Source organism: Eurosta solidaginis, chromosome 5 (genome assembly GCF_040869045.1).
Source record: "Eurosta solidaginis isolate ZX-2024a chromosome 5, ASM4086904v1, whole genome shotgun sequence".
NCBI lineage: Eukaryota > Metazoa > Arthropoda > Insecta > Diptera > Tephritidae > Eurosta > Eurosta solidaginis.
In genome coordinates this window covers 62990763-63002971 of record NC_090323.1, presented here as the reverse complement: position 1 = coordinate 63002971, position 12209 = coordinate 62990763, and the positions used below count along the sequence as shown (strand labels likewise).

The window sequence follows — 12209 nt, the reverse complement described above, 5'->3', positions numbered from 1 at the left end:
TATGGAGCAGGAAGACTTCTGCAACCTAAAGAGGTTACTACTGTGGGGAGTTGGAATAGTGCAACAACTCCTCAATTGAACTAAACCCAAGCTTGTAGGTGTAATCCTACAAGCAACTGCACGCATGCACGAAGATGCTAGAATGCACGTCAGGCCTATCACCCAAAGTCTATAATTGAGTATTCACGGCCAATGTAAAGCCCATACTTTTACTATGTGGTCCTTGTTTGGTGGAGAGCCACACAAAAGAGTACGTATACCAAACAGCTAGAGAGATTATGGAATTAGCAATGCTAAGCATAACGGGATCCTTAAATGACAGCAACATTGTATGCAATTCTGCACATTCGGCCAGCATACCTAATGGAAAAGAATCAAGCTTTAGAAACTGCAACAAAGCCGTTAGGCTTCGGGGCAGATTGAGTGCAGGATTTATGGCTATGGCAGAGAATCGGCAGTCGCGAAAATATATATTTTGCTAGTCAGGCGGCGATCAAGATAATAATCGCACACAGTACATCATCAAGAAGTGTCCTGGAATGCAAAGAATCTTTACAGAGACTTATCTCAGGCTGGACCATATATCTATACTAAGCTCCCGGTCATAAAGAGATAGAAGGTAACGAAAAGGTAAATGAATTGGAAAAATGGGGTTTAGCACTCGATGAGTCGACCGTAGACATCCCAATCTCTTTGTGAGAAATCAAATCTAGCAGGAAGCGGGTGAACTGGCTGGACCATATATCTATACTAAGCTCCCGGTCATAAAGAGATAGAAGGTAACGAAAAGGTAAATGAATTGGAAAAATGGGGTTTAGCACTCGATGAGTCGACGGTAGACATCCCAATCTCTTTGTGAGAAATCAAATCTAGCAGGAAGCGCGTGAACTGAAGCGCGGGGCTGCAAAATGCCTAAGATAATGTTCGAGTTCTGCAACGTTGAACACAAAGTTGCTCATACCTATAAAACGAAAAGACTTAAGGCTCACGATGGGCATACTAACTGGACACTGCCTTCTGGAGTCTTATATAAGTTAGGCCTCGTCAGTTGCAACAGATGTAGGTATAAAAAAATAGATAAATTTAAGGCGCGATAACCTCCGAAGAGATCTAAGGCCGAGCTTCTCTTCCAATTTGCGTCGTGCTCCTCTTGATTTTCCCTACAAATTGGCCGGACGGGACCTACATGTTTTATGCCGACTCCGAACGGCATCTGCAAGGCAGATGAGTTTTCACTGAGAGCTTTTCATGGCAGAAATACACCCGGAGCGCGTGCCAAACACTGCCGAGGGGCGACCCCGCTTATAAAAATTTTCTTCTAATTGAAAAATCTTATTTCTAAAATTTTGATGTTGCTTTGCCCGGGGTTTGAACCCAGGGCATACGGTGTGGTAGGCGGAGCACGCTACCATCACACCACGGTGGTCGCCGTGTTAACTATTATAACAAAAATATTATACTTTGTACCTAATATTTTGACGTTTAAATAATTTTTGTTTAGTTGTATTTTGAAAATGTAATTTTTGAATACCTTCAAAAAATGAAAATTCTAATAGGTATTAAAATATTGAAACTCAAAAATAAATTAAAATAAATTGAAAAAATGAAAATTCTAATTAGTATTAAAATATTGAAACTCAAAAATAAGTAAAAATGATTTTTACAATAAAATAAATATTTGGTTTATTACCAAATATCACAAATATATGGTGTTAAACTATATATTTAAATAAATTTATTCCATTTATTATTTAATATTTTCACTTTAAAAATTTTAAAAATAACTAACTAGAAAATTTTCATTTTGAAATAAGATTAAAAGTAATATAACTTAAAATAATTTACAAAACTAAAGTATATTTTACAAAGTAGATAACCCTACATATACAAAAATTATTTTAAGAAGTCTTTAGAGATTTTTTAAAATTGTATAAATTTTTTTGATTTTATTTTAAAAATCAAAGTTATTGCTTTTTTTTGTAGCGTTTTGTGTTATTTTCGAATTGAAAATGAGGTTATTATTGAAATATGAATCTATTTGTATTGTGGAGTTTGTATGTCGTTGTTGTAAAATGATAAAGATTGTGTATAAATATTTTTGAAAATAAACTGGAGAAGGAGTGTACATAAATAAAATCTACTTAATGAAATAATAATATAGAAAAATTAATTACATTTTTGTATATATTCAATAATTCTATCAATAATTTATATTAAAATATATATTGAATACTAGCAGACCCGGCAACCGTTGTTCTGCCCTAAATTTGGCCTATATGCATACATTTTAATAAGATTTTTCCATCTAACTCTACCCTCCCCCTCTTCACTTTTTCCTAATCCTTCTATTCACTCCTCCCTCCATCTTTTACGCTTCATCTATCTCCATCTTTGTATATATCTCTTTCTCAGTTTCCTCCTTCTCTCTGTTCTCTTCCCTCAAGTTCTTCTCATTCTTCTTCATCCCTTATTGCCTGTCTCAGAGGGTAGTATGTATTTTGTTCTAGTCCCCCCGATTCTCAGTCCCAGTCCCACTCAGAGTCTCAGTCCTAGTCCGTTTCCGGTCTACTTCCCGGAAGAAGGGTCGTAAATATTAATATAGACAAATTTATATACCAAATTGCAGGCAAATCGCATAGGACGTATGTAAACAGGTATGTGAGTATTATTAATTCATGTCCTTATTTCGGCTTCGCATGCATATTTATCAGTTTTGCCAGGTTGATGCGACTTAATCGAATATCACAATGAAAATTACTTTAGAGCTCTCAGCAACGGCTTTCATTTGATATCCATATTACCCACACATTCTAGAGGTACCCGGGTCCATTTTTCGGCCTATATCTCTAGACTCTGTACGTCGATCGCAACCAAACCTATGTAATAATCACCACGTGAGGTATACGCAACTTGTGTGAAAGCTTGAACAAAATCGACTGACGCATCTCTACACCGGCGACAAACTAACACACATTTTAGCCTTTCTTTTTATTATTATACATATAGATTTTTATTTTTCACACTTCATTATAATATTAAAACGAAATGCAGATATTCGTTGCTTTTGAAATTCGGCTTCAAAATTGCACATGGAACAACTAAAGACTCTCCTGAATTAAAAAAATGTCTTAGTACCTCTAAGCCGCGGGCCCCCAGAAACCCCGCGCCCGGGGTAATCCCCCATCTCCATTAGATGATGGAGTTAAAATCATAAATTGATATTGAGGTTGAATGTAAAATCCAAATATAACGTGATAATGTCGTTGTCCATATATTAGGATATAAAATTGTAACAGCTAATATAATTAATACGAAGTAAAAGATAAGATCTTCTTTAGCAGTTTCAGTAGTTGTGAGCAATAAAGCACAATAAGCACACGTGAAAAAAATAAGTATTCCAAAAAAGTTGAATAATTGATTTGAATACAAGCGAGTCATATACATATATCTAATAATATTCTTCGACATCAAATTCTTTGAATTGTTCTGTTAGTCCAGAAATGTCCCAGTATCTTCTATACTGACGTGTTACATCATCGAATATTGCATAGGCGGTAGATCCTGATTCCAATTCAGGCGCACACCATCGCGATCTTCATTTTGTCGTCGTTCCTCGTATGTTGTCGTCACGGATGGATGAGTTTTAAGGAAAATTCGTTAATAAATAACATGAAAAATAGTTTTTATACAATTCCTTTGGTTCGATTGTAGGATCGCCATAAATATATAGTGTTAAGGTATATATCTAAATAAATTTATTCTATTTATTATTTTCACTTTTAAAAATTTTAAAAATAACTAACTAGAAAATTTTCATTTTGAAATAAGATTAAAAGTAATATAACATAAAAATAATTTACAAAATTAAAGTATATTTTAGTAGGAAGCTACAGGAAGAAGTGATGGAGCACGTTCTGCGTTCGTGTCCTGTGCTCACGAGGTCAAAAATCTAGTTACAAGGAGCGGCAAAGTTGCCATATATTGATTCAGGAATTCAGCTAAGTCTAGTATTTGCGAAAAGGACGGATGCTATAACATAAGGCCTGGTGCCTAATTGAGGTTTTTCTGTTTGGTCGTCAATCAAATTCATTTTAATTGAGCTCTTGATCGAACAGCCAGCTTAACCTTAGATAACTGACTTTGTAGTAATTTTATAAAATACAGACGCAAATACTAACTAGGCACGCGACTATTTGTCCATACATACATTTTTTTATATTGACCCACACAGACAATATATAAGCAAAAATATGAGCAGAGTAGTATTCTGGTAGAAATTAATTGTTATTTTACATATTTGCTGAATATAAATACATTATGATAGTTAAATGCACATAGATACACATACCTACTGTTAAGCATACTTATGTACAAAGTAAGTAGATGTAAATATTTTTATATACAAGTTTTTTTACTTTTTAATACAGATTCAACACGTTTACTATTTGCCACCTGGTGGATATTCATTACGATTTTAACTTCATTCTATACGGCCAATTTAACAGCTTTTCTCACGCTATCAAAATTTACTTTACCCTACAATACAGTTAACGATATATTATATAAGAATAAACATTTTGTATCGGCACGTGGTGGTGGAGTAGAATATGCCATAAGAAATGTAAGTAAATATTCTCGCTGTGTATTGAATTTTGTGAATGTAACAAAATGCTTTGTGTCATGATTAAGTCATTATGTAAATAATGATTGTAGTAGAACAAATTGTGTTTGTATTGATTTCAAATTAAGATAAAATTACGAACCTTCAGTGCACACATCGATTAACTCCATAAAACGAAAAGTTGAGAAACTCGATGATGTAATGTATATTGTTTTTAAAAATTCCTCTGATAATATGAATTCAAATATATAATGTAGTATGCATAATTGCAGATATAGCTTTCATCTAATTTTATATAAAACAAGTTAAAGTGTTTAAGTCTGGTGTAGCCGAACATTATATACTCAGCGTGAGCTTCAATTGTACATTTCGTTTTAGATAAATTTCTTTTCTACATAAAACGTGGCACCGCCCGTTTAAAAGAAAAATGTCTCCCCATTTCTTCTTACAGTAAAACTTGATAAGGGAAATATCATTGATTCAAAACTATTATTTGCTAAGTTATAATTTATTATTCTAGTCTACGAGCCTTTTAAATTTGTTTTATGTCTAAGTTGCCGTGGTCTTTAACCGACCCCGTCCATTTTACAAGAAATATTTTCTGCTATAAGGAAAATATGTGTACACAATTCCAATACGATATGTTATATTTTCTTCGAGTTATGGCTCCAGAAACATAGAAAATTGCTTAGTCATAAAAGGGGCCGTGTCACACCCATTTTCAAAAATTTGAAGTTTTTCCTATTTATTGTTATAAACCCACTTGGGAAATGAAATACCATTGATATAAAACTCTTTTTTGCAAAGATACAGCTTATTTATTCATCCACGACCCTTTTAAAAATCTTTTATATAAAAGTGGGCGTGATCTTTAACCGATTTCATTAAATTTTCTTCAAAGAATTCCGTATAGTATAGGCAACCTCTCTGCCGAATTTTGTTACGATAGGTTTAACAATTCTTGTTTATCATTACTAATATTTGTAAAATTGATTTTATCACAAGTGGGCGGTGCCACACCCATTTAAAAAGATGTTTCAAATTTTTATCAAGAGTCTCAATATCAGGCCACACGTCAAATTTCAACATTCTGGGTGTATTATTTAATAAGTAATCAGGTTTTTTGTGTTTTCCAAAACTTATATATGTAAAAAGTGGGCGTGATTATCATCCGATTTCGCTCATTTTCAATAACAATCTATTCTGGGTCCGGATAAGCTTGTGTACCAATATTTACTCAAGTTATCGCGTTAACTTACAGACGGATAGACGGACGGTCATGGCTCAATCAAATTTTTTTCGACACTGATGAGTTTGATATATGGAAGCCTATATCTATCTCGATTCCTTTATACTTGCACAACCAACCGTTATCCAATCAATTTTAATATACTCTGTGTGCAAAGCACGCTGAGTATAAATATATAGTGTATTTAAATAAAGTAGATAACCTTATAACTGCTATACTAACTACCGTTTGCATTGTGCTTTTTTTTTTATCTGTATACCGATGCGATTTTGTTACGAATATCAGTCAGAGGGAGAGAGTAACTTGGCGACCACAGTGGTGTGATGGTAGCGTGCTCCGCCTACCACACCGTATGCCCTGGGTTCAAACCCCGGGTAAAGCAACATCACAATTTTAGAAATAAGATTTTTCAATTAGAAGAAAATTTTTCTAAGCGGAGTCGCCCCTTGGCAGTGTTTGGCAAGCGCTCCGGGTGTATTTCTGCCATGAAAAGCTCTCAGTGAAAACTCATCTGCCTTGCAGATGCCGTTCGTGTAGGTCCCGTCCGGCCAATTTGTAGGGAAAATCAGAGGAGCACGACGCAAATTGGAAGAGAAGCTCGGCCTTAATTCTCTTCTTCGGAGGTTATAGCGCCTTAAATTTATTTTATTTGAGAGAGTATCTTCGGCTTTTTAAAAACAAATAAGCGTCGATGCACGGCCAGAACAGATACAGTTTTACTGAAATGATTTACATTAGAGTATGGAGTTAATCGAAATTGCTTCTGAAATAAATTACTTATTATTCAATGGCCAACAAATGTGCCATTTAACGGTGCTAATCTTTATTGTTCATGAAAGTTGTTATAAATATAAAAAGTTATGATCATACCAAGGGCTTTGACACTAAGTCTAAGATTTTGCAAAAAGTGGAGTTCATCGATGTGTGCACTGAGCGGCTAAAATGTTACTCATACGCCGTGTATACCTAATTTACTTTTATAAATTTATTTGCTTTTTCAGACCAACGAAAGCCTTTCTATGCTGAGTAAAATGTTACGTGATAATCACGCTGTATTCTCGAAGAACTCAAATGATACTTTTAATTTGCTTAATTACGTTGAGAAGGATGGTTATGTATTTGTGCGTGATCGTCCCGCTATTGATCATATGTTGTATGCAGATTACCGTTATCGCAAAACAATAAGCATGACAAATGAGAAACTTCACTGTCCCTTTGCCATGGCAAAGGAACCGTTTTTGAAGAAAAATCGTTCATTTGCTTATCCAAAGGGCTCAAATTTGAGTGAACTTTTCGATCCCAAGTAAGTTTATATGTATATGCAAAAGATGTTTTATTTATACAACAAGTTCACCTCAGTTTGTCAGTTGAACTAGGCTTAAACTTTTTCTGTAGTTTTTCAGTCTACTTTAACTGAAATTTAAGCTGAACTTAAGCCGCTGATCTGGCAGGTTTAAACTCAAGTTAACCTATCAGTTATTTGCGTTCGTTCGAAATGGCATCGAATATACCCAACAAGCATTTGGGCTTGAATACCGTTAGAGTTCAAGTTGATAACTAGGCATACTTCTTAAAGCTCAAGAACTTTTTCGAAACAGTGGCTCAACTCGGGAACCAAAGCACGCCCAGCAAAAGAGGAATTTTTTTATAAAGCAAAAAATGCTATGAGTTAAGTTGAAAAAATTAATTCCCAACTTGTGGTGCTCTAACTGGACTCAAGTCTAAGATTCCATACTACAGTATTTTCATGAAAATACAATAAAATAAAATATGCACTCTACGTTCTTGATAATGCTCTTACTTAATTGGCACTTAACCCATTAAACATGGCTGCCGACCAAGGCATGCCAATCGCTTCTCTTTTGGTTTAAGTGGCACCAATTGGTCACACCAAAGGAGTTTAAATCGTTTTCCATCTGGTACTTCCAACAGATTGGTGGCCACGCTCTTCATCTGCGTCCATGAGCGGCCTCCGACACGTTTTTAAACGGAGCATAATTTTGCAACAAGTATAACATGGCCTAGCCAGCGCAGACGCTTTGTTTTTATTCGCTGGGTTATGTTGATGTCTGCGTAGAGATCGTATAGCTCATCATTAAATCTTCTTTGGCACTCGCCATTGCCAGCGCATAGAGGTCCGTAAATCTTTCAAAAAACTTTTCTCTCGAACACTCCCAGTAGTGCCTCATCTGATGTTGTCATGGTTCATGTTTCTGCAACATATAGCAAGACTCTTACGATAATTGACTTGTAGAGCATGATTTTCGTTAGCCGAGAGAGGGCTTTACTTTTCAATTACCTACCTAGTCCAAAGTAGCATTTCTTGGCAATAGTGATTCTTCGAAATAAACGAAGTCTTTTACTATTTTGAAATTATCGCTGCCAACAGTGGCGTGTTTGCCAATAGACTAATGCTCGATGACAGCAGGTACTTCGTTATCCCTCATTTACCATCAAACCCATCTTTTTCGCCTCTTTTTCCAGTTTGCAGTAAGCATAATTTGCGTCGTGGATATTCGGGCCAATAATATCAATTTGGGAGAAACACAGAACTCCAACTAGTCGGGTTTTTGAAAAACTAGTGTACAACTAGTTGGCGTGACTGCAGGGAAGTCGTCCGTTTTCTCTGCTCGCTCATCCGGCATCAGCAAGAATTCTTTTAGAAGATAACCTAAATAGAGAGGGCTTATAAATGTCATCACCACATTTCTACGGAACGGGCCATGTATCTTAACGAAAACTTGATTGAAACGTAATTTTTCTTCACCGAGAGATGACTTTAATTTTAAATTGCCTTCTCAGTAGAAGGCAGCATTTGCTGGTAAGAGAGATTCTTTCCTAGATTTCTACGCTGCCATTGTTTTCGTTGTTAACTTTGGTTCTCAGATGGACGAAGTCATTTATAGTCTCGAATTAGTATCAGTCCGCAGTGAGGTGGGTGCCAGGGCGAGGGTTATTTTGAAGAAACCAGAAGCTGCATTAAGACCTCGTCCAACTTAAGGCCTATTTCTATCGCTGCTTTTTCCAAGTCACAGAAGGCAATAGTTATAAAGGATGTTTAAAGCTATAAACATCAGTACAACCAGCACGTTCCGTAACATATATTGTACCTTAGTGGGTTTGATCTTTTGCCAAAATTATCTTCTACAAGTTAATTTCGTTGCAGGCAGCTAGTTTTTGGTTGCATTGAGGTCGTCATAAGAATTATGACCGTATATTTTCTTATTGTTATTGTTGTTGTAGCAGTGCTTCGCCACACTCAATAGGTGCGACCGATCACAAATTGTCATCAATATCCTCTAACGGGAGTCCAAGGAGACTTGCTGTTTTAACAGGGGTGGACCATAATGAGAGGAGTGTTAGAGGCATTGATTCCACATTACAATTAAAGAGATGGTTGGTGTCATGTGGGGACACATTACAAGCGGGGCATACATTTTGTATGTCGGGGTTGATTCTGGACAGGTAAGAGTTTAGCCTGTTACATTATCCAGAACGAAGTTGAGCTAGAGTGACTCGCGTTTCCCTGGGGAGTATGTGTTCCTCTTCCGCAAGGTTTGGGTACTGTTCTTTGAGTCCGACGCCTGTTTTCACTGAGGACCTGCTTGTGTTTTTTTTTTCATACGGCTGAGTTCTCACGTGCCGTATTTCCTCATAATGCTTACGGAGATGACTCCTTAAGCCCCTAGGCGGTGTATGCCCATCAATCAGATGTCTGTTGGGATGCCCAGGTTGCTGGGTATTCAACAGGAACTGTTTGGTTAGGATCTCATTTCTCTCTCTGATGGGGAGTATTCTCGCCTCTATTTTCTTATCGGTGGGTTTTTTCCGCAACTTCGAATATTGTGGCCGGATCTGATAATGGTTTACCATTTTTGGGGTACGTAGTAATTGTCACGATTTGTTATCTATCAATGAGCAGAAGTCTTCCCTCCCTAAGCACGCACTGTGTATCGGCTGTCAAGTTGAAACCTTCATCATCTGCCGGAATTTATTGTACTTCTAACGTCTGAGCATTATTTTCTATCAAGCAGGGTCTGAAACTCATCACACTCACACTCTTCTTCCCGTTCTTTTTTTAGTCCAGCTAGACGCCTTTATTTTGTTTTCGCGTTTATACGCCTAGATAGGCAGCACGCGTCTTATTCGAGTGTGTGTGTGTTATTCCTCATTGTATAAGAGAGCTTTCTGATCTGAATATATTTTAGGACCTTGCAGAGTGTGCATATCCAAACCACTGTTAGTTTGTCTACCGATTATTGTAACGTAATCAATTTGGTTTAATTTTCCATAACCATATTTGAGTCGCGGCGATGTTGATCACAGGTTTCTTCTTTTTCCACTCTGGCGTGTAAGGCTCGACTTACCTTTACATTCACACAAAAATTACTGCAACTTCCAGGGACCTGTCTTAAATTCGTAGTCTTTAAAACGATTGAAAAATTCTTCAACAGAAAGAATTTGGTTCGAATTCGGTTATGGTGGGTTAAGGGTTTCGTTCTAGGTCTAAGCGGCAAAAAGATTTTGGCTAAAATTAGGGTTACGGTAGAAGGCTGATTGTAGGTTTATTTCTCAATTTGATTTCATGTATGCCCTCATCGTTGCCTTCGGTTTTGGTGACATTTACGATTAATGTTTACATTTTGTTTTATGTTTCTATTCGAATTATTCGTTACCATTTCGAATACTTTCTAAATATACGCATTTCTCTTATTTAAGGCTATTGAATCTCGTTGAATCCGGCATCATAAAGTACTTATCTACAAAAACACTACCCAAAGCAGAAATCTGTCCACAAAATTTAGCAGGAACCGAACGTCAGCTACGAAATACGGATCTCATAATGACTTACTACATTATGTTTGCCGGTTTTGCTACTGCTATGGTCGTTTTCTTCACCGAAATTTTATTCCGTTATCTGAATAGTCGACGTGAGGCAAGCAAATGGGCACGACATGGCATCGGTCGCACAACAAATGGACTTGCAATACGGGCACCTCGTTGGTTACGTCAATTGGAAACGGATAATGATAAACAACGTTTGACGGCATCACCCACAGAATCCACAATCACACCACCACCACCGTATCAAAGTATTTTTAGTCATAGTCATAATCGTCATCTGCATCATCATCATGAGGATGAGGCATCAACACATTTAAGCAAAGACAACAGTTTGAATCGTTGGCGGCGCGCTGGACAATTTGGTGGGGGTGTTGGCGGTGGTGCACTTTTTGGCCCCAAGCCCTTTGGCGGCAATGCTGCCGGTGGCATATTATTGGGCAATGGTCAGATGCCAGGTGGCAATGGTGCCGGTGGTGTACGACGTTTCATCAACGGCCGAGATTATATGGTATTTCGTAATCCGAATGGTCAGAGTCAGTTGGTGCCAGTGCGTGCACCATCAGCGGCGCTGTTTCAATATACTTATACGGAGTAATATTGACAGTTGCAAATCGATTAACAATGTGGTGTTCTTTGTGCCGTATCCAACACAAATACACGGTAAATTGCAATAGTAAATGCAAATAGTGCGGCATTGTTTGACAACATCGGCTCGAAAGCTGGGCTGATTAGCTCAAGGTTATTGCTTTAAAGTGTAAATGAGATAGCTATAAATAAAAAACTAGCTCTAATATTTTTGAAACCATTATGTTGTTTAAAACTCAAGTATCTGATATGTATCTATACTTGTACTACATTTTTAATTATTTATAGAACTTTTGTGTTAATGTACTTGCTATAGAATTCACATCTGTAATGTTTACGAATAAAAATTGTGTATAAGAATTAGTTGCACAGGACTAAAAGATGATAACAATTTTATTGATAGAAGGCATACATATATTTTATATGGTCCCGTGATGCCTGAACTATGTTTTATCTCGAAGTCACAGATCACTACAGATTTTTTTTTTCGGATTCCTGTTTTGTGAGCTAAAATAAGCTGAACGGTTAAATTTTTGCTTTTGTTGTTGTTGGAGCATTACTTCGCCCAATCTCGTAGGTGCGACCGCTAACTTATTGTCATCAATATCCTCTTACGGGAGTCCGAGGAAAACGAGACTCAGACTACGGGATGCTCTGGGGCATGAACAGCAAGTAGCACAACAGTTTTGATGAAACAACGGGTTCGAGGAATGTTGGGATCTAGACCGGAATACGACGTTGATGAAACCATCCGTTGCACGTGATATAATGGGATGAGTGTGACCGTCCTTAAATGATTAATTTCTGGCAAGCATAGAAGAATCAATTTTTTGAGCCGGGGTTGAATTCAATCCAGCTGCAAGGGTCTGTTGGGATGTTGATAGTTTGCAGGAGGGACGCAATAAATTA

General features: G+C 36.9%; 1 protein-coding gene across 3 annotated transcripts in view; it reads left to right on the top strand.

Moving 5' to 3' along the window:
* Ir76b (Ionotropic receptor 76b) overlaps positions 1-11477 on the top strand; it is a 164860-nt gene extending 153383 nt beyond the window's left edge. For all 3 annotated transcript variants that reach the window (XM_067787686.1, XM_067787685.1, XM_067787684.1), the window contains 3 exons: positions 4428-4621; positions 6872-7173; positions 10590-11477. In XM_067787686.1, coding sequence (XP_067643787.1) covers positions 4428-4621; positions 6872-7173; positions 10590-11310 — 1217 coding nt within the window. In that variant the 3' untranslated portion in view covers positions 11311-11477. The remainder of the gene's footprint in view (positions 1-4427; positions 4622-6871; positions 7174-10589) is intronic.
* The last annotated feature ends 732 nt before the right edge of the window (positions 11478-12209 follow it).